Here is a 20,635-nt window from a genome sequence, read left to right as displayed (position 1 = left end):
CTTCTTCTTCTTCTTCCTCTCCCCCCTCTGCTTCCCTCTCTTCTTCCTCCCCATCTTCCTCCCTCTTACTAACTCCGACCCGTCCCGCCCTCGCAAAATCAATCATCACATACTCAACCTCCCCACCACCCCGTCCCGGCCGGGGGCGCCGCATAAAATTGCCTGCATGGACATCCCCATGCAGCACCCCCGCCACCCTATGCAGCGCGAGCAACACTCTCAACAACCGCTCCCTCAAAACCCCCTGCTGGTCGCGCCCCCGATGCTTGACCAGATCCGGGCCAATACTCTCCAGCCTCTCCATGCGAAATCCAAAAATGCTGCCGTCGGCGCTGTCGACCAGCGGTTCCGGATGTACCCTGACAACCGGCAGGTCAGGGTACTGCCTGTTCAGCGAGCGAAGGATCTCAAACTCGCGGCCGACTGTGGCGCGCTGGGCGGCGGAGGAAGCCATTTTTATAATGGGGAACTCCTGCCCCTGTTCCTGCCCCTGACCCTGCCCCTGCCCCTGCTCTTGCCCGTCCTCAGTCGAGTCTATCTCTCTTATATGCCCATCTACCCCCTTCGTCAGCAGGCGCGAAGCCCGCCAGATTCGCTCGACCTCAGGGGAATGCGGGACGCGGGAGACGGTGACGGACGGATCGTGAGGGAAGAGGGGGAAGCAGGAGAGGTCCGGCTGGGTGTCGCCGGTCCAGGAGATGCAGAATTCCTGACGGTCGAACTCCGCGTGTTGCGACCACCGCGTGCGGGTGCCGTCGAGGTCTTGGGGAAAGACGGATAGCCAGGCGATAGAATGAGGCATGGTGAATATAGGTTGTGTAGTTTTTTTAAGAATGGGGGTTCGTAAATATGATGGGTAGCGAGGAGGAGGGTATTGAATAAGCGGTTAGGGAATAGGGGAAGAGGAGGAGTTGTCAAGGATTGGGAGGAGGGGTGGGGGGGGGAGAGAGAAGAGAGAAGGATAGTCTATATTTTACGGTTAGGATAGGAGTATGGGAACGAGTTTACAGTATCACATGAAGATCAGACCTCATATTGACGCGTTTTGATGTGTTTCCATACATCAGTCTTTGTATCCCAAGGCAACTCTGGGTCTCTAGAGTATCATGGTGAACGGACTGAGCACATGATGCTTTTCTCCTTTTCTATTCAGAGCTGCGTCACTCCAACAACCGTGTACCCTAAATGAACCAGGAGAGCATAATTTGGTGAAGGACTCTGCATCTATGACCTAGGGGCTCATTAAAACTTCGTAGTAGTAGTAGTAGTAGTAGTAGTTGTTGTTGTTGTTGAAAGCATAGTGGGGTTGTCAAATGATGAATGATGGTCATTATGCAGTTGTGATGGCATCTTGACCCGTGGATACCTGCTATACAGCTTACACAACTAGGCAGGATTAACGTCTCCAACGCGTTTTGTGTGTTGGCAGGTAAACTCGTAGATAGGGCACAACATAGGTTCCTCATTCCATTGATAACCATGTTCAAGTCAAATCAATACAAAATCCACTTTATGTGCGCGGAAGCCCCGAAACTCCTTTACCTTACACTATCACTACCAGTGTGGTGGTTATGTGCTGCCCACATCACTTATCCAGCCAGAGAAAAAAAAAAAACAAAAAAGCCACCCTTTTCTCTTCTCCGTCGGCACCTCTATGCCTTCGAACATTCATTCCAGCTATCTATCTCTAATGTCGGTAACTAGTTTTCTCCCCCCAAGTAGCTGGTATCTAAAAAAAAAAAATAAAAATAAAAATAAAAATAAATATAGAAAAAAAAGTCATTTCAAGCCACAAAGATTCTACCTAACCCCATAAAATGCCTAAAATGCCTAAACCCTATGTTCACACCCCCAACTTCCCCCTAGCCAGCCTCAGCAACCCACTCGCCGCTCCACCCTCTTCATCAAACTCCTCATCTTCATTCTCACTCTCACTACTACTACTACTACTATTACTACTACTACTACTACCACTACTATTATTACTACTACTATTCCCCAAATCAGTAAGCAACTCCAGTCTATCCCGTCTCCTGATATTCACCCCCTCACTCTGTGGTGCAGCCCCTGCCGAAGGGGACCCTGCCCGGGCCGGGGCGGGGGTAGACACCGACGCCGGTCCGGCGTAGCTTGCCCTTCGGGGGACGAGGTGTCCGTACCGAGATTCTGATTCTTCGGTGATGCGGGGGAGGGGATCACTTTCGCCGCGGGGGTAGTACCGTGACGGTTGTGGTCGGTGAGAAAGCCGGCTGCTGTGGGAGCGCGAATGTTGCACGTAGGCGGGGTGAGCCTGGTATTGATGATGGTACTGCGCGTAGCCGCCCTGATACTGATACGGAACCGAGTTTCTCCTCACCGGGGCCTCGGGCAGCGGGGTCCTCTTTGGTGTAGCAGCCACCATGAAGGAGCTTGAACCTCCCGTGTTAGGGGGCCGGTATTGGCCTGACCCTGCCTGAGGATGCCAGGCCTGGGGGTGAGGATGGGCATGGGGATGTCCGCGGGGGCTCGACGATTGCTGGTTCTGCGGCGTGGGAAGAAATTTCTTTTCAAGCTGCTCCAGGGGAACTTCGGTCTGGCCAGTACGGACTTTGTAAGACGCGAGCCCCAGGCGAAGACGGAGGATCTCAGCTTTCTGAGCAGTGCTGTCAGCAACCTATTGGACATGTTGGTGAGGTGTCTGAAGGAGTGAGCGCATACCTCACGGCACTGTTCACGCGTCAGGCGTGGTTTTTGTGGTTTTTCGACAGGGTAGCTACTTTTGGCCGCGATATATGGCGCGGGGCGCGGGATGTCTGGGATGCGGGGCACGGCTATCGCGGGCGCAATAGCAGAGGCTGGTGCCGCTGGAGCGGCAGCAGTTTCTGGTTCGGTGAGGACAGTGGTGTCATTTGCGGCAGTGGCGTCGAAAACGGAGGGAGATTCAGGAGAGGCGGCACGAGACCGGCCGGTGTCGATGATGGTCGAGGGAATGGACGAGGGAGGAGGGGACTGGGACTAGACAGATCCAGACAGAGTCAGCATACATACACACACACACACACACACGTTCGTCAAGAGTTGATGGGCATCCTGGAGGAAAGATGTACCTTAACACTCTCCTGAGCGCCTTGCTGCCCCTCCGCACTCTGCTGCAAGCAAGGCCTCTTCGCGGGGGGTTCCACGACCTCATCTCTCTCCGCGTCCTGACGCGACGACTCAGTCACAGCCTGTTGCGAGACAGGACTAGGCGAGCGACGCTTCTTAGGGGACTCTTCTGCTTCCATATGCTGCTTCTGTGGCTGTCGCAATTTCCTCGAGGGTGACGCGTTCTGCTGCTCTATTGTAGGAGGGGCAAGTTTCATCTTGATCGGGCTCCGTGGCAGCTGTTGCTTGGTGGGTGATGCGCCAGCAAGCTTCAAATCTGTGCGACGGCAGGCCTTGGGCGAGGCGGCATTGGGGTTCAACTCGCCAAGGACGCGCCGCTTGGCTGGCGAGGTTGGTGCATCCATTGATTCTGTGAAGATGAGACCGAAGGATGACGAAGAGAACGCGGCCGCAACTTTTAGACGGCAGGCAAATGCGGGGAGCTGCTTTTCCTTTCTCACGCAGGTGCAGCAACAAACAAAAAATAAGCATGCACAGAGGGAACAGACCAATTGATTCCCTTTGTGCCAAGTGTAGGGGGGATCAGTGGTGATGACGTGGTGGTACGTGTACGTGAGAGGAAGAAGAGGTTCACAAAGGTGAGCACCTCTCGAAGTTAATTAAAGATGCCAACCGGGACCACACAACAGACGCGTCTTGCAGAGTGGACGTGGATGGTGGGATAGTGGGACCCGGCCTGGGGACAGTCAACGGACCAACATGGATCCCGAACACCAGAAAATGGGGCAAAGTTGACTGGAGACAAGCTTCATCCTCCATCCACCAAACTCCATAACACACACGCGCGCGCGTCTGCATCTGCGTGCGTGCAGGAAATAAAGGTGGCAGGCGTGGCAAGTAAAAATGGAGACCCACCCCCCCTGGTTCCTGTCCACATCTCCCCAAATTGGGAAACTTGTAAATACGCGTCGTCCGGAGAAGAAGAACAAGAAGAAAAAGCGTGTAGCGCGTCTCACTACCTAACCCTAAGGGTTAGCTGTGTGGCAGGCGCCTAAAGAACGTCGCAAGCGCGCAAGCAGATCGGCTTGGCAAGGGTCCTGGTGGGGCTCCCGCCACTGATCACGTCTAGTGTGGAGAAAGGGGACATGGATGAGCGCGCCGTGGTTAGGCAGCTGAAGGACAGCTTGTGGTGAAGTACTGGAGCTTTTCGTGCTGAAAATGAGGCATTGATGTCATGAGCATCCCATTGGAAGAGCTGGAGGCGAGATTCTTACTTGAGATGAGGTCAATTTTGCGGCGTGGCCGAAGCTGAGGGTGTGACGCAAGGCAGACATCCTCGCAAGCCATACACACCGCACGCGTCTGACAGGGGGTTCTCCAACTGGACTGCCCCACTTTAACTTTGCGACAACCGGCTGCGGGCGGAGAGAGCTTCGTCAAATTAATGGCTGCGCTTCCCGACGCTTCTTCATGCTGGCCGGCAAATCTCCAAGGGATAGGATGATGTGTAAATCAATATGTGAGGATCTTCAATTTTGTACCTGATCATTAATAGAGTAATTTGGGATGCCTCAACCCAAATATCGGCTGAAAGCTCAGCTATAATTACGAGGTAGAAAAACAAAAGCCAACGAAACTTCGGACATAGTCACCCAGTTCAAACAAAAGAGCAACTTTCAAACTATATAAACATTCCATTTACTTACGTAGCTTGATGATAAGCACATGATATGAAAGGGACTAAATTTGAACACTTTGACAACCAACAACCATCAATAAACAAGCCAAAAGTTAACACATCCCATCACGGAGGACATGACTTGACTCCTTTTGTTAGGTCAAGAATACGACAAACACTAGCCCTGACGGACAGCTCAAGCACCACAAAAAAAAAAATAAACCAAGCAAGCAAATACACATATGAACCATTTCAAAAATCCATTCCATTCCGCTTCGTTATAGCTCAGCTTAGCCCATACGTACGTCGGTAGGTATATGAATCAAAAACAAAAACAAAACACGAACAAAGAACTGAAAGTAAAGAAGAAACGAACCAAAAACCTCCCTCTCTTATCCTTTCTTCCGTAAGACCAAGTAACCATCCGTTCCTCCATCATTCCTTCCGAGTCCCATAACCCAGGGTCCCGAAGTCTTTAATAGCAGCACGTAGTATTCCCCTGTCCACCCTACCAGGAAAATAAAAACAGAAAGAGAATAGATTCCTCACTCACTCCATCCATCCATCCATCCATCCATCCATCCATTCATCCATATTGTGTGTTGCTGTGTGCATGTCTCTCTGTGCAGTGCAATGTACTTTGCATAAGTCGCGTTATGTCCTCTTCCTTCCCCACCCAGAGCTTTGCTCACCCTGACCTAGGTGTGTACCCTACCCTACCAACCAGCCCCAAGAATAGAAAGAAACCCCCCAATGATGCAATGCCCTATGAACATATCGACATGCATGCAATTCCTAAATTCAGCAGAAGAGCAATCATTGCCTGCGTTGCACTGCGTTCCGCGTTGCGGTTGCATAAACTGATGAGAAACCCGTAAAAATGGAAAATTGGAAACGGAAAATAGAAAAAAAAAAAGAAAGAAGAAGAAGAAACCGCCAAAAGCCAGCCCGCCATTCCCTTCTTTATCGACCCATCTACCGAACCTCCCCCACTCAAACTTACTCAATGACCATAACCTCCGGCTGCCCCTGCCCCTGCCCCTGCCCACTTTCCTGCTGTCCCTCCCCCAAAGTCCCATCCAAGAACCCAAACCCCTTATCCAACTCCCTCCCAAAGTCATCCAGCGAAAAATTCGCCGAGTCCACGCCCCAGGGATCCTCCACAAACTGCGAAATATCGACCAGCCCGCCCGCGTTACCACTCGAGCCGCCCATCGATCCAGCCGCGCCATCCATCGAGATGTTATTAATATCCATCAGCAGGCCATCGTCAATGTTACTCCAGAACAGGTCAATCTCGAGGTTGGCATTCTCATTAATATCACTGTTCGGCTCCGACACGCCACTATCCTTGCTGGACGAGCTCGACTCGGGGGTATCCTTCGGCGTCGACGAGCGGTAAGCCGCAAAGTCCGTAATGATGCTGCCCGAGATGGTGGCAGTACCGGCGTCCAGCGTACCACCAAGGTTGGCGAACAGATTCGCGGGGTCAATCGTGCCCTGGGGCCAAACATCCTCCATCTGCTGCGGGGTAGCACCCTCCTTGCCCTTACCACCAGCGGACTTACCAGGCGTAGGCATATTCTCCCCAGGCTTGCCGCCGCTAGCGCTGCCCTGGCGCTGCATCGACAGGTTGCGCGACATAGGCGTCGCAGCCTGCAGCCGAGGCGTCTGGCCCTGCTTGGAGAGGCTCGCGCTCATGGGCGGAGCCGTCGGAACAGGGGTTGAGACGTCCTGGCCGCTAGGTTTGGGAGAGGCCTTAGCGCGACCCTGCGCATCGAGCGCCAGCACCGACGCCATCTGCTCCTGCATAAAGGCCAGCGGGTTCTCGGCCGGCTTGAGGTGCTCCTCCTGGCGGTGCGCGTTGAGCGCTTCCTCCGAGGGGAACGCTACCAAGCTGGTGCAACCCGGCTCGGGGCACTTGAACTGCGGAGCAGGCGGCGCTTGCGGCTGCTGCTGCTGCTGCTGCTGTTGTTGTTGTTGTTGCTGCTGCTGCTGCTGTTGCGGGATCTGGGCCTGGGGCTTAACCTGCGGCTCTGGCTTCCGTGTGGCAACCGGCGAAAGGGCTTGCACCTGGGGCGAGCCAGCAGCAAGCTGCTGGTTGGCAGACGGTGATGTTTGGTTCCCACTAACCTTGGGCTTCTTCCTTGGCGGCAGCACCAAGTTGGCGGCCGTCAGGCGCTGATCGCCAAAGTACTCGGGAGCGGGGGCCGGAGTCGGTTGGACACCTGGCTGAAATTGCTGTTGAGCAGGTTGAGCAGGCTGATGAGGTTGCTGCTGCTGCGCAGGAGGCTGCTGGACAGGCTTGGGCGGAGGAGGAGCCACGCGCTGCTGAGCTTGTCGTAGAGCGGCGGCCTGCTGATTCGCCAGAGTCGCGGGGGTCGGTTGCGTCGTCTGTTGCTGGGTCTGCTGCTGCTGGTTCATCATAGCGGCCTGCTGCTGGTTGACCCTAGACATCATCATATCACGCAGCATGCTGCCCAGGAGGTTGTCGTACTGGTTGAGCTCTTCCTTGGTGATCGTAAAGGTATCGCGAAGCTGAGTCATGGCCTCACCGTCGGTGAACTGCTTGACCACCTTGAAGCGCTGTACATAAAAGTCAGTACATGAAGATTGAAAAAAAAATTAGAAAATCACATACCCCTCTGAAGAATTGGCGAGCCCGATTATCATCGTTGGTCAGGTAGTACCACTTGGGCAGCAGGCCCATGCTCCGGATCTGATTCATTTTTAGCTTTACCTGGGCGATCTTCTCGCGTGTCTCCTGCTGGTCAGCCGGCGTCATCAGGATTGGCTGCAAATGCTCCTTAGATACTTCCAGCTGTGCCTCTGAAGCCAGGTTTCTGAGCTTCTGCAACTCAGGAGAGAGCTTCGGTGGTTCGCCGGAAGCCGCATTCGGAGCATTGGGGGCGACCTGAGCAGCCTGAGAAGGCGCGCGCTGCATGGGAGTGATGTTTTGCTGAGCAGGCGTGTCTTCTGCGCTATCATCGGGACTCGGCCTCTTGAGGCTTTTGGTAGCCATGGCGGGAGAAGGATCCATGGGTGCTTGCCGAGAGTTCTGGGGCGGCTGTGGCACCTGCTGCTGCTGCTGCTGCTGCTGCTGCTGCTGCTGCTGCTGCTGCTGCTGCTGCTGCTGTGGCGGCGGCGGCTGCGGTGCCTGAGGCTGTGGCGCCGGTTGTTGTTGCTGCTGAGGCATCGAAGGCCGGATATTCGCAGCTTGCACCGAAGCAGCGGACATGCCAGTCGTAGCCGGAGGAGCGGTGGTAACATTGGCTGCCGGGCTCGGCGTGGGCTTAGGCTGTGCAGCCTGAGGCTGGACGCCCTGGGGACCCTGAGGAGTCGGCGTAGGTTGAGGGCCTTGAGGCCTCGACTGGGCCGTCTGCACAACGGAGGAGGTCGGTTGCGCCGTAGTCGGGGTCGGTGGCACCGTCATGCCCGGTTTCTGCTGCCCGATCAGGGAGCTGTTAGTCGCCTGGTTCTGGGCAGCATTCGACTGGTTGTTGTGGATCTCCCATGCTTTCTTAATGAAGCTCTGCTGCTTGACTTTCCGGATCCACTCTGCTAGTTGGTCGTCTGTGAGGTTCGCAAACTTGGGGTTCTTGCGCAGACCTTCTATGTCTTGCGGGGACACCTGGCTAATGCTTTGGGGCACTTGGACTCCAGGCGGAGGGGCGACAGGCTGATTCATGCCAGCAAACTGCGAAACGGGCACATTGGAAACAGGCTGAGGGATGCCACCAACCGCATTTGGCTGACTAGCCCTCTTCCAAAAGTTCTTGAATTGGAGAATCTGGTAGCTCATGATCCTTTGAACGATTTCGCTGGGGAGGGCATTGGGCTGAGCAGCCAAGAACTGGCGCAGGTGGGCCCACTTCGTGATATTGGGAGGTAGCCTGCCGCCCAGATGCTTGTTGATTTCTTGAAGGATCATCTGGTGAATATCCATGTTGTTCATCATATTCTGGCCTTGAGGGGTCTGAATGATCTTGTAGATATTGGCCATATCAGCAGCATTCGCCTGCTGCTGTTGCTGCTGTAGCGCGGCTGCTTGAGCCGTGGGAGGAACCATAGCGTTGGGCTTTGAATTTTGGTTGAACATGCCTGGCTGGTTCAAAGCATTCATGGGACCACCCGGGAATTGGCCTGGCATTCCTATCACCTGGCCCGGCTTGGGACCTTGAAAGCCGGCAGCGGCCGTGGCCCGCTGTTGCTCTTGCAGCCTCGCCATGAACTCTTTCATAGGGTTGTTATTAGCGTTCATGTTAGCGGCAGCACCCATCCCCGCCATGGCCTGGTTGTTCATATTGCCCTGCATGGATAGAGGTCTCGCGTTGTTCTGGTGATTGAACTGCGCGTTGAGGGTCGCACCGGCCATGGGAGCGTTTGCTGGGTTGACAGGCTGCGTAGTAGCCTGAGTCATGGCGACAGGAGGTTGCCGCATCGGGGCGTTCAGCGTGTTCATGGCGGGACTTTGAGAAGTGGGCTGGGGCCCTGCCACTGTCGTGATGGCGCCTGGCTGACCGGGCATGGTGCGGGGGCCCGGAGGGCGCATGCCTGGCTGAGCTTGTGGGGGTTGCTGAACCGCTGCAGCTGCAGCCGCTGCAGCCGCAGCGGCGGCCGGGTTGTTGACCTGCGGCATACCGAACGGCTGCTGCAGCTGGCCGGGCCGCGGGGTCTGGTTCGGCGCTTGGGGATTACCCGGAGTGGGCTGTGGGGGGATGGCACCCAACTGCGGACCCGCTGTCACAGGCCGGCCAGGAACGGCAGCTGGGTTTGTCGGTACAATCATCTGGCCGGGCTGCTGTGCCAACAAACCCATCTGCGGCTCGTTCGTCAGATTCGGGCCGAGCATGGGGGCGTCTGAGATGGCCGGTTGCTGCCCCAGGGCGTTCATCAGGGCCGGATTCACCTGGCCTTGAGGAGGAACCCCCGGCATGCCAGCGCCCTGGATGCCTTGACGCTGCTGCATCAGCAGCGCTTGCTGAACTTGAGCAACCTGTTGGGCTTTCTGCTGCGCCTGTAACATAGTGGCCCGGAAAACCTGGACGACCTGGTTCTGGAAGTAGAGGTAGACCAGGTCCTTGCCGCTGGCATTAGCCTCGCTGATCTGGGCAGGCGTCAGCCTTTGCTGCATCAGCTGTCGTATTTGCATCTTAGAATTTTCTGTTGTCGAATTGACCCGCCTCATCACCTCTTCGTGGATGCGCATTCTGTCTTGGTTTGACAGCTGATTGAGATCGACCGGGATGGCTCCTGGGCGGGGTTGTCCCATCTGCATAGCGAGCTGGGGTTGACTCGGAGCGTTGGGAAGCATGCCCGGAACGGCCACGTTGATGCCCATTTGTTGGGGGATCACGGGGACCTGGCCCGGATTCTGCATGGGTTGAAACGCAGGTTGTGGCGGTTGAGTCAGGCCTTGCGCAGCCATTCTGTTTAGCATCAGCTGTTGCTGCTGGCGCTGCTGGGCCTGTGCCAGTTGAATTTGTTGCTGAATCTGAGCCTGTCTCTGAGCATCCGTAATCACCTGATTTTGCAGAGCAGGGCCATTGCTCTCTCGACGCTTCATTACTTCAGAGATTTTCGCTGCCATTGCTTGATCATACGATGCCTGAGAACAATGAGTTAGCCAGACGGTCTTTGTTGATGGATGAGATGAGATGGCAAAGGAACCAGATAAGTTACCTTATCTTGGGCGTTCTGAAATATTTGTTTTTCAAGGTTCAGTGCCGCGACGGCGCACCGCTGGGGGTCACCGCCGTTGCTGGCAAGCATGATGTTGGTGTATCTATCTAAGCGTTAGTGCCACGAGCCAGGACGCAAGGAAGGAGGATACAATGAGCATACAGGATATGCGTCTTTTGAAAACGCTCGCTAAGAAGCTGCTGGGGAGGAATTTGGGCTTGCCATGTCCCCGGGAGATTCGTGCCGGATCCTCTGAGATTATTGAGAATGAAAACGTTCATATATTGTTGATTCGCTGCGATAGCCTGTTGTTGGGCTTGCTGTTGCTGTTGCTGCAGCATAGCCATCTGGCCATTGGGGAACTGGGGGATGTTGGCGGCCATGGCCGCGAGCGTATAGGGTAATCAGCCACGTACGGGCACCGCTAACTGTCCCAAGAGATGGATGACCGGTTGTTATGTCCGCGAACGATGCGAGAGGGTTTGGAAAAAGGTGCGCGCCGGCCTGAGTTGCAGAGTGTTGAAACGCAGCTTTTCAGCTACCTGAGATGAGGAACAGACTGCTTAATGAGGAGAACCGCGTAGAACTGCCGCATCTGCCGATACGACACTGCTCAGGTTGATGAGGCTGCGCGCTGGATTCGGCGAAGAGACCAGGGAAGAGAGTTTGGGGATATAGAGGTCGACAGGTGGTGGCTGCGAGGCCGTGTGACCAAAGAATTGGTCGGTCTCGAGCCAGAGAATGCGGTTGAGTTGCCTCAAGAACTCAAAGCCGCGTGTCTCAGCAGGATGCCCTATGGAGAGAGAGCAGGGCTAGCAGGACTCCGACTGCAGACCGAAGGTCTGTAGATTGGCACACCAGAGGTTAAGGATCGGAAATCAGGGGGCGGTCGGAGCGTCAGTTATATCCTGGTCGCAAAGCTCGGGCCGCCGAGCAGCAGGAGCTCGAAGGGCGGGAGTACACGGGGATGTGGCTCTGCCCTTCTTGTCTCAAGACCAGGAGAAGATCAGATCGCGGTGAAAGATGCTTCGTGAGAGAGACCCGTCGCCTGTTGTGATCCCAACTCTGGAGCGTCACTGATGCTGAAAGACAGCAAGAGCCGGGTCGATGATCGGTGTGTCGTCAAGGAACAGCACGAAAAGGGTGGGTGCACGCGTCGGGCCTGCTGTGCCCTTCTTGCCCGGGTCGCCGACAAGTCTTCAGATGGATCGCAGAGATAAGACAGACAATAGGCTCGCCAGTTGTTGCGATCCAAACTTGAACAAGGCTTCAACGCCAGATCAACACACAGGCACACACACACACACACACACACACACACACGCACACACGCACGCACGCACGCACGCGGAGAAAGAGAAGCCGAGCAGTCGTGGTTGTGGATGGCCGTCGCCACAGTTCGTCGCCGGAGTCGCAGAGGTCGTCGTCGTCGTCGTGGTGTAGCGGAAAACAGGCCAGAAGCTAAAACCCGAGAGTCGACACTAGAGACAACACGCAAACGACAAGGGGCAACGAGGACTGGCGGGAACAGAGACGGACGGGACGGAACGCCAATGAACGGGGAAAAAACAGTGGAGCGGCATTCAGCACCAAAAGGCACACACAGAGGCGAAACAGAAAAGAGACAAAAAATTGTGCGCTGCCGGCGTGGAGGAGGGGGGGGGAGAGGAAACAGCAGACGATGCTTGCCTCGTGAGGTTGGAATTCGGCAGACGAGGGTGTTGTGCGCGTGAAGGGAAGAAGGAAAGGCAGCCGGCGGCGGTGGTGCTGTGGACTGGTGGTGCGTCCCAGGAAGTGGGAGACAGGATCGGGTAAGAAGAGGGTGGGAAGGAGAAAAGAGAGCAGCACCTGGGACAAGCAGTGGGACTGGGCCCCGGGCCACTGGTGACTGGGCCACGGCCACTTCGCTGCACGCTCTGCGCACTCTGCACTGTCCACTACCCGCTCGTCGCTGGCTGCTGTCCACCGTCGACAGGACTGGTCCTGACTGGCCCTCTTAGGATGATGTGGATGCCCTGCGGACCAATACCCGTCCGCCTTGGGCGGCGGGTGGTGGGGCCCTTTCGGTTGCCCAGAAGCAAGAGCCAAGCCTGACCGGTACTGCACGGGTGCCACATGTACCTGTCACGTACCTTTTGCCTCTCTGCCTCATGCTTGTGCGGCTATCAGCGCTTAACACCGCGGCAAGTTGCCCATCCAGAGCTTCTCTTTGCAACTCCAGAGATGCTGTTGAGAGCACGAAGTGCACATCACAGAGATAATTGATAATGATTGTTCAAGAAGTGAAAGAGGCTCTTTCCACTTTTGTTCTTTATCATAACTTCTATATCGTTCCATACATCTTGATAATTTATTGTGCAAGGAAGACAAAAGATTGCGAAACTGGCTCTGTAATAAAACGTATACAGCTTAAGACTATGAAGACATTGATATTTAATACACTCTCTGAGGATACGATTCATTCAATAACTCAGCCTAAACCAAGCTGGTTTGTCCAATGACAAGGCTCAAGTCCCAACTGTTAGGCACCGAAGGCCTGCCTCACCAAGCACCAAAACATGCTTGTGAGATTGATGTGAGAGCTAGTATCTGCCTTCTCTCTGCAGACGATAAAACACTTTAGCTACATCAAAACATTTTCCATATCATGCACTGCGGCACGCAAAACTATCCACTCTTTGCAAATGTATTTGCTGCCCTCGGCTAACTCTCTGGTGTCTCAATGTTGGAAGCGCGGCATGGGACAGCCTTTCCCTACTACCCATCGGCGCTTGTCACGGCTGCATATCACAATCCACTCCAACCGGGGCGGGCACCGAAGCTGCGGTACCCAACCGGTACACAGCTGGGTGTGGTTGGTACGCGCGCAGGTACCCACAGCTGCACCCCTGCTCAATCTGCCAGTGGCTCGTTGATGACGACCAGGGGCTGCCCGAGAGGGTGAGTGAGAGACGAGAAAAGCAGGGCCTGAAAATCACTTGGGTGGCCTGCCAGCCTCGGGAAACCCGCAAAGCTTGTTGGAGACCTTGGAGCCTGCCAAAACAACAGCCTGCGATCTCTGCGCTCTTCGCTCGCAACACTATCTAGCCATTGCTGTTGCCAATGCTCCGCAAGTGCAGTCGCGGAGAGCTTCCATAACAAAAAAAGTCGGGTCTTAGGCCTCACAGGCCGCCAGAGCCCGAGCGCACAAAAAAAAGGTACCAGGTCCCTAGAGAAGAGCCCCCAGGGCTTTAAGGTCGCCTGGCGATGGCGCGCTTAAAATGGTTGGATGGTTAACCCCACTGCCGAACCGGTGGGCGGGCGTGTGGGCTGTCCGCTCGATGAGGTGGGCATTGACTGACTGGGCGGTCAAACCGTCAGAAGGTTGACAGAAAGACGGAAGTCTGCCCACTCTGGGCCGGCCATCTGACTCTATGAGCTTGTATCCTGGTGATAGTTGACTATCCTTGGATGTTTCTCATCAGCTCGACACCGTTGCTCTCGCCGTCGGCCACCCGCAATTCGAGGAAAGAGGGAAACACGAGCCAAGGCCAAGCTGAAGTGAGCCTGTCCAGGTTAGCCAGGTACGTACTCCGCTCCCTACAACCAGGCAAATCAAGATGAGGTCTGCACGCTTCTGCGTGACCGGGGCGGAATCCGACTGCTGGCTGCCAGTTGCAAAACCGTCAAAACCGTCACCGATCCTAATTATCGTTACGTTGCCTGGTTCACCTCGGACACACAACCAACCAGGCTGCTCCCATGTCCACGCCCAAGCCTGCCTTTCCGTTACTTTGATCAGGCAGGGCCAGCGCTCCTCTCATGGCTCCTCGCCGTATGCATAGTTTTTGGCATCTCGACGTTGATGGGTTGAGTTACAACTTGCTTGGCCTTGGGGAAAATTACCGTACCCAACACAACGCCGCGTCTATCTATACAGTGTCATGTACGGTACGAGCGTGCCCCAAAGACCTGAAAGCCCAAGACTGATCCGACTGTCTGGACCAAGCCGCCATCTCCGCCAACTCAGCTCTCTTTTTTTTTTTTTCACTTTTTCTTTTCCACAACCAGATCTGAACCCTTGGCTGGATCAAAATGCGGACCGCGCGCGCGATCTGGGTCTACATCGCTTCCACTCTAGCATCGCGCAACCGCAAACAATAGACATCGACTCCAATACGCCGCATCTAAAGCGACAACTTCGCCAAATCGGACGGCAGTTCCCAAGAGCTGGCAACTGCGCAACAGCCGGGTTGGGCAATGCACAGATGGGGCTTGCAATTCTTGTGCCTCGCCCGATTCTGCCCAGAATTTGAGGTTGTTACCAGGGTTATCCCTGCTCAGCCACTAGAGCCCGTTGCCGTAACGGAGCGTGAGATCAATGGCCAGGGTTCGAGCGGGAGTGGAAGACAGAGAGCAGCAACCAGGACGAACGGGCGCTCAGATCTGGCAGCGAGCGCTACATGCAAAATCAGAAAAAAAAATTGCGATGGATTCCACGCAGTGATGATGAAGACTACATACAGCTCCCCATTTGCACCCACTCGGCAGCTCGCCGAGATCCGAGCCACGGTCGCCGGCTTGGTCTGGCGACGCACCAACCTGAACGTCCATCAGCTTCAGACCGGCTTCGAGATGGTCTCGTCCTAAAAAGCTTCCCCCTTGCGGAGCGGCTCCACTGCGGAGTGGGTATTCACGCATCCAACGAGGGCAGCAAAATGCCTGCCAATGAGGCCCCGTCCGGCGTCCGCTGGCTGATTTCCACGGTGCGTTAAACTACTTTCTTTCCTTGACCACAATGCCCGAGATCCGCATTCTGCCCTGGTATCATTGTATGTGTTTTCGTCTCCTCCAATCTGTTCTCGTCGTGAAAGGTCTACACCTCTTCTTATGCTAGAGCGGGCACCTGGGAAAAAAAAGTTTTGGTGGGGCGAGGGGCAGGCACCCGTTGCCCGCGTTCCCGCCATCCCAAGATTTAAGCTCTGGCCAGGGCCCTTGGCCGTCCGGCTTGGGGACTCTTATGTCCAGTTTGGGACCCACGAGCGCACCCCAACACAAGCCACCCCGTTCAGACCCTGCTTTTTAGAAGACAAACACTTATCAAGTGCCATCAACACATGTTGACTGTGTCCTGTTACAAAATTAACAGCTGGGATGCCCCCATCAAGAGCCCAACAACGCAAAGGCTGTGCTCTGGGTTTGAGTGTAAGTCTGGTCAGTGCCTCAGGTGCCTCAGCACAGCTCTCTGATACTCCACCAGGTTGTTTGGAACTGGTGGATTCTGACTGATCCTCCGCCGTGCGGGTTGGGCATCTGGAGTTTGGCTCTGGTGCGGGTTCCTGGCTCCAGAGCGATCATCGAGTTCCCGTCGAAATGATGCGGTTGATGGTCTACTGCTACGAAAATCCGGGGAATTAGGGCGAGAACCAAATTGTTTGCGCGGAGACGGTTCTCTCAACGTACGTATGCCCGCCCACTCTCAGATGGTGATCCCACAACTTTTTTGTCCAACTCCCCGCACCGGGATTGAACGGCCGGCCCCAAGCTCTCCGGTTTTGCCAATTCGGCCGAAGTGTAGTATTTCCTTGGCCCCCCTCTCAACTCCAAAACAAAAAAAAATATTCCGAATAAAAATTTGGAATTCAACGTGTTCTTGGGGCATGCGTTCTCCGAGCCTCTCCATCGCGTATTGTGTTTGCTTCACGTGCCTGGGTTGAGTTTCTTGGCCTCCAAGTCACAAGCGACCAGCAAAAATTGATAGTGCCCCTCGGGGCTCAGCACTCTCACACTCTTCACCACATAAACCAAAACGGCGAAAACAAACAACACCATGACATTTCCTCTCCGGTAGACCGATAGACCGATCATCCCGTTCTAGGTGACACTTCTTCAACGGTTCGGCGCTAACATGCCCGTGCACCTCCTTCGTGGGTTATGTCTACAGTTGTATCCGCACCCAGTCCCATTTAGCCTACAACCTGGGAACCAGGGCTTCACTCTCTTGCTCCATGAACATGGCACCAGTGGCGCTTGTTGGTATGGGAAGAATATTTGAACACCCGAGCTATGAAATGGAATGAGTCAAGTTGGCTGGAGGGGAGATGGGAGGAGTTTTGAGAGCGAAAGCCTCGAGACTGGGCTTGCACAACCACACCCGCTATCATATCACTTCCTAGAAGAGCGTTTCCAGGAATCCGGTGACAGCATGGTCATGTGTTGTGCATCATCCCAACCTCCCCCTCTACATGTGTCACTCTCTTCGCCTGCTCTTCAAGGTAATGGCCTGATGAAAGAGAACAGCTTTTGAGTCCCCACTAAGCAGCTGAACTGCGAGTGTTACAGTTCACCTCATCAATCTTGACTTGGCCGGCTTTTGGACTGAGGTCTCTTTGCGCACTGCAATCCGTGGAAGAAACCCCACATGGACCCTTGGCCTAGTCCCGGTAAGCTGCCGTGTTGACGAGATGTGAAACCGGGAGAACGCGCGCTGCTGCATGCTGGGGCCCTGGTGATGGATGCACAACAGACCTAGGAGTCGGATCAGCAGCCATAGCTGCTGGTCATTAAGGGAGCTGGTTCGAGTCCAAATCCAAGCCTTGAACTTGATGAGATTCAGCAAAAGAGGGAATTGACGGCTTTGAGCCGCTCATCACCTGGCAAAAGCCACTCCTATCTATTCCAACACCAGCAATGTCACAGTGGAGGAGCAGGTAGGATCTAGACCTGACGACAGGGCGAGAGCTGGACAGGATGGGGCGACAAGGTTGTCACCGTTGTCGTGCGGTATGCAGCAGCTGGTTGGCGAGGTGCGTGCGCCGTGCGCTCGCTGATCGCCACAACATAACGGTCTGCCATCATCACTCGGCGTCGCTCGCTCTCCCCCAGCTTGCCTGCCAGTGGGAACGGGATCAAACACCACCTACCCCCACTTCCCTAATGAGGTTAGCGTAAATGTGGATACACAAGGTGGGTCCAAGTGATCTGACCAATGACAGGGGGCGTTCGCCTCATGCCACAGTTGTCGCTCCCCTGTCGTTGCCGTTGTCGTTGTTGCGATTTGGGAGATCGCACGAATCCGAATGGGTTTCGCTGACTTTTGTCCGGCAGCGAGAGATGATGTCGACAGTGAGACGTAGGATTCGAGAGCTGTGCTGCACACGTACATAGGCGAGTGAGAATTTAACCCACATGCGAAATGTTGGGCGGACTGATGAGCATTACTTCGAAAGGTTACAACCGAATTTCGTGGACGACGGCGAGCTGAGGATCTGGTTGCTGAGTTCGACTGAGCAAATACCTGTCATCAAGAAGAACAAGACAGAATGGAGAGACGCAAAAAGCTTTCCCTGCTTTGGATGGAGGGTTTCATCAAGAATTGGAGGGAATTGGCTGTTCTGCTATGTGATGTAGCCTTCGTGTGCAGAAAGACATAATACCCTAACCCTCAAAGCTCGAGGGTGACAAGCTGACGATGCAACATCAACAACACCCCCGCCCTTCCCTTCCTTCTCTCTAGTCAACAAACCCCTCCTGGCAGTTGTAGAATGAGATGCTACTCATGGCAATTACCCATCATGACAAGGAGTTCCCCAAAGACTGTCAATCAATGCCCCAATCCCATCCTTCTAAATGGGAAATTTCCCAATTGAGTTCCTGTCAACACCCTCTTGATACATCCAAGCTGTGTGATCGTCGCCACTAACATCCAGGGACGTGGTCACATCAATCAAGCCTTGGTAAGGATGGGCTGGGCTGGGCGACCCAAATGAGTGAGTGAGCTGCCCCTTCAGTGCGGACCCTCCCACTACTAGGTCAACATTGGGCTCCCCCACATTTTGTTCAGATCTTCTTTGTCATCATTCATAGGGAGCAATGCAGGTCAACTGATCTGCGATTTGCCTGGTTGCCAGCCTGATCGATTGGTTGATCGGCCAGTTGGTCAGAGTTCGGATGAAAAGAGGGCTGTAGATTGAACAGCTTTCGCGACTTTTGGGTCGGTCAAGATAAAAAGTTCAATGTCGATAAAACTTCTTCAACCCGAGACAAAGTTGGTCCCTCCGAGAACCAAATCTCAAGTGACTTTTGGTTCATTTCCATTCTACACTCTTCTATCTTTTGTGCGACTTGCAATGTTCATTCCACACAAGGCAACTTGAACGGAAGCACCCTTGTCCAGCTGGCAAGCAGTGAGCTACCCCACGATTGGCCACACCTTGACAGCTCAATGACAGCCCGATGTCCGATGTGCCACATCACTTGGTTCCCTCTCTCTCTGCAACTTTCTCTCTGCTCGAGTTATATGTGCAGTAGTGTTTGACACGTTACGCTAGTGGGAGGGGGACAAATTAACGGGGTGTTTTGCCACGCATGTGGATTGGGGGAGTACATTCTCTAGAATGGGGGAGAGCGTTGGAGGGAAACACTGCCGAGTGAACTCCTACCACTTGCATGGTTGTGCCCCTGGATCATCTCGATCAATAGGTGCATATCCTTTTGAGGAGAACCTAGCTTGTGCCTCGCTTGAGACGGCTCACTTGATACACAAGGGGGAAAAAGAGCGTAATTGTCGGAGGAGTGGCTATAATGCGAGTGTCCCTCAAAACTTCTAAGTCGGTTTTCTCTCTTTGACAATCCATTTCATCTGATCTAAGCGAGTCAAGTCGGTCGGATGTTAATAAACTTTCAACAACCAACTCCGATAAACTTGAGGAACCTTCTCCCAAATGACTGGTTAAGCACCGAGAAAACCGAGAAACTGTCCAATTCCAGTAGACTAATCCACCGGGCTGGCCATTTTCCCTTGGCAACTGAACCTCTTGCTACCTATAAGACGGGCTCATGTACAAATGTTTTTAAACATGCAAAGCTGAGTCATGTCTTGAGAACTTGCACCTTCTTCGACCTTAGAAACAGCCTACTGCAAACTCCTGTACTTCGTTCATGTACTATCCGAACTACCCGCCTCTTGAAACGCAGTAGATGTGATCCTTATAGTTCACTTTCCGCAGTACAATGTCAGCAATTATCTCTCCCGATCCTTCGAGTGGCAATGTCCGCTTAATTCAAGCAGCACTGCCTCTAAACCTTCGATTATCTAAGCATAAATAGCGCGGTCAATCTTCAAAAAACTACTACTATCTTACTCAAGTTGTTCTATACTACGAAGTTATTTCATTCTGTTGGCTCTATCTAGCTCCTGCTTTTTTTTCTCCCTAATAATAGCCGATCGACCGACTGACTAACCAACTGACCGACCGACCGACCGACTTTACCAGTTACGAAATAACTGGCTCCAAACTGGCTTTGCCAGTCCAGAAAACAACTAACTGTAGAAATTTCATAGAAAGTGATTGACTTTTCTGGTCGAGAAGATTACCGACCAATAACACATTTAGCTAAAGAAAAGTTAGTCGGTTAGTGCTCGGGTAAAAGTAGCTCATCCTCGTCGGTTTATTAATCAGCTTGAGGCTCAGAGCAGATAGCTGAGCGTCGTATATCCGCATAAGGGTGCAACCGCAAGTCTGAAGTAATTTAGGATAAAACTCTCTAGGTATACAGTTCTAGGTAAGACTATAGCTTTGAGAATAACAGGACGTAGGGCTTTTTGGTTTGGTTGCCAATCATGAGTTAACCTATCGGTAAAGTATAGAGTCGGATACTGTTTGTGTTGTCCGTCCATGCTTCCGGCCAGCATCATTGGGCCCATGGCTTCTTAAGGATGCTGAAGGGAATGTGAACAGGCAATTAAACATCTACGCATTGCTCTGGAGGGGTGTTTTGTGTTTATGGAAATAATGATTTTCTCTATAGTTTTTACAATAGTTTCATCCTGTCCCAAGATTTCACTGTGTTCTTCAACATTGTCCACAATGCACATACCCCCCCCCCATATAATCATGACTTCCCTCCTTTCTCCGGCGTCAGAGTTTTTTTTTCATCATATCCGTCCTAAGCCCAACCCCTTCCAGAAAACCCCCAGTTGTCCCGGCACCTCAGCCAGCACCAACGCGACGGCCTTCATCCTGTTCCCCATTGCCCCTATCATCAACCACACGACGTTCTGCGGTAATAACCACGGGAGTGGATTAAACCGACATTGATACAGCATATAGTCTGACAGCTACCAAGGCTGGGGGGAGGGGTTGAATTGAACCGAATATCAGGCAGTAAAGACTAGGGCAGGTTGATGCCTAGGAAGAAGACATCGCTAGC

At 53.7% G+C, this 20,635-nt stretch overlaps 3 protein-coding genes across 3 annotated transcripts in view; all 3 read right to left on the bottom strand.

The window, feature by feature from the left end:
- The window catches only part of CTHT_0070480 (uncharacterized protein), a gene marked incomplete at both ends in the record, with an annotated part of 998 nt that extends 196 nt beyond the window's left edge, over positions 1 to 802 (bottom strand). Inside the window, one exon of the mRNA XM_006697261.1 lies at positions 74 to 802. Coding sequence (XP_006697324.1) covers positions 74 to 802 — 729 coding nt within the window. The remainder of the gene's footprint in view (positions 1 to 73) is intronic.
- A 1,041-nt stretch (positions 803 to 1,843) lies between these two features.
- On the bottom strand, positions 1,844 to 3,488 carry CTHT_0070470 (uncharacterized protein; the record flags this gene model as incomplete). Its single annotated transcript, XM_006697260.1, has 3 exons — positions 1,844 to 2,632; positions 2,698 to 2,994; positions 3,087 to 3,488. The coding sequence occupies 3 exons, from the start codon at positions 3,486 to 3,488 to the stop codon at positions 1,844 to 1,846; spliced, it is 1,488 nt and encodes a 495-aa protein (XP_006697323.1).
- A 2,273-nt stretch (positions 3,489 to 5,761) lies between these two features.
- On the bottom strand, positions 5,762 to 10,827 carry CTHT_0070460 (uncharacterized protein; the record flags this gene model as incomplete). The annotated part of the gene is made up of 4 exons (XM_006697259.1): positions 5,762 to 7,348; positions 7,404 to 10,370; positions 10,445 to 10,547; positions 10,607 to 10,827. 4 exons carry the CDS (start codon positions 10,825 to 10,827, stop codon positions 5,762 to 5,764), a joined length of 4,878 nt encoding a protein of 1,625 aa, XP_006697322.1.
- Between the last annotated feature and the right edge of the window lie 9,808 nt (positions 10,828 to 20,635).

This window comes from Thermochaetoides thermophila (assembly GCF_000221225.1).
Source record: "Thermochaetoides thermophila DSM 1495 unplaced genomic scaffold scf7180000011822, whole genome shotgun sequence".
Lineage (NCBI taxonomy): Eukaryota > Fungi > Ascomycota > Sordariomycetes > Sordariales > Chaetomiaceae > Thermochaetoides > Thermochaetoides thermophila.
The sequence above is the reverse complement of the archived record's forward strand: the minus strand, read 5'-3'. Positions and strand labels throughout refer to the sequence as shown.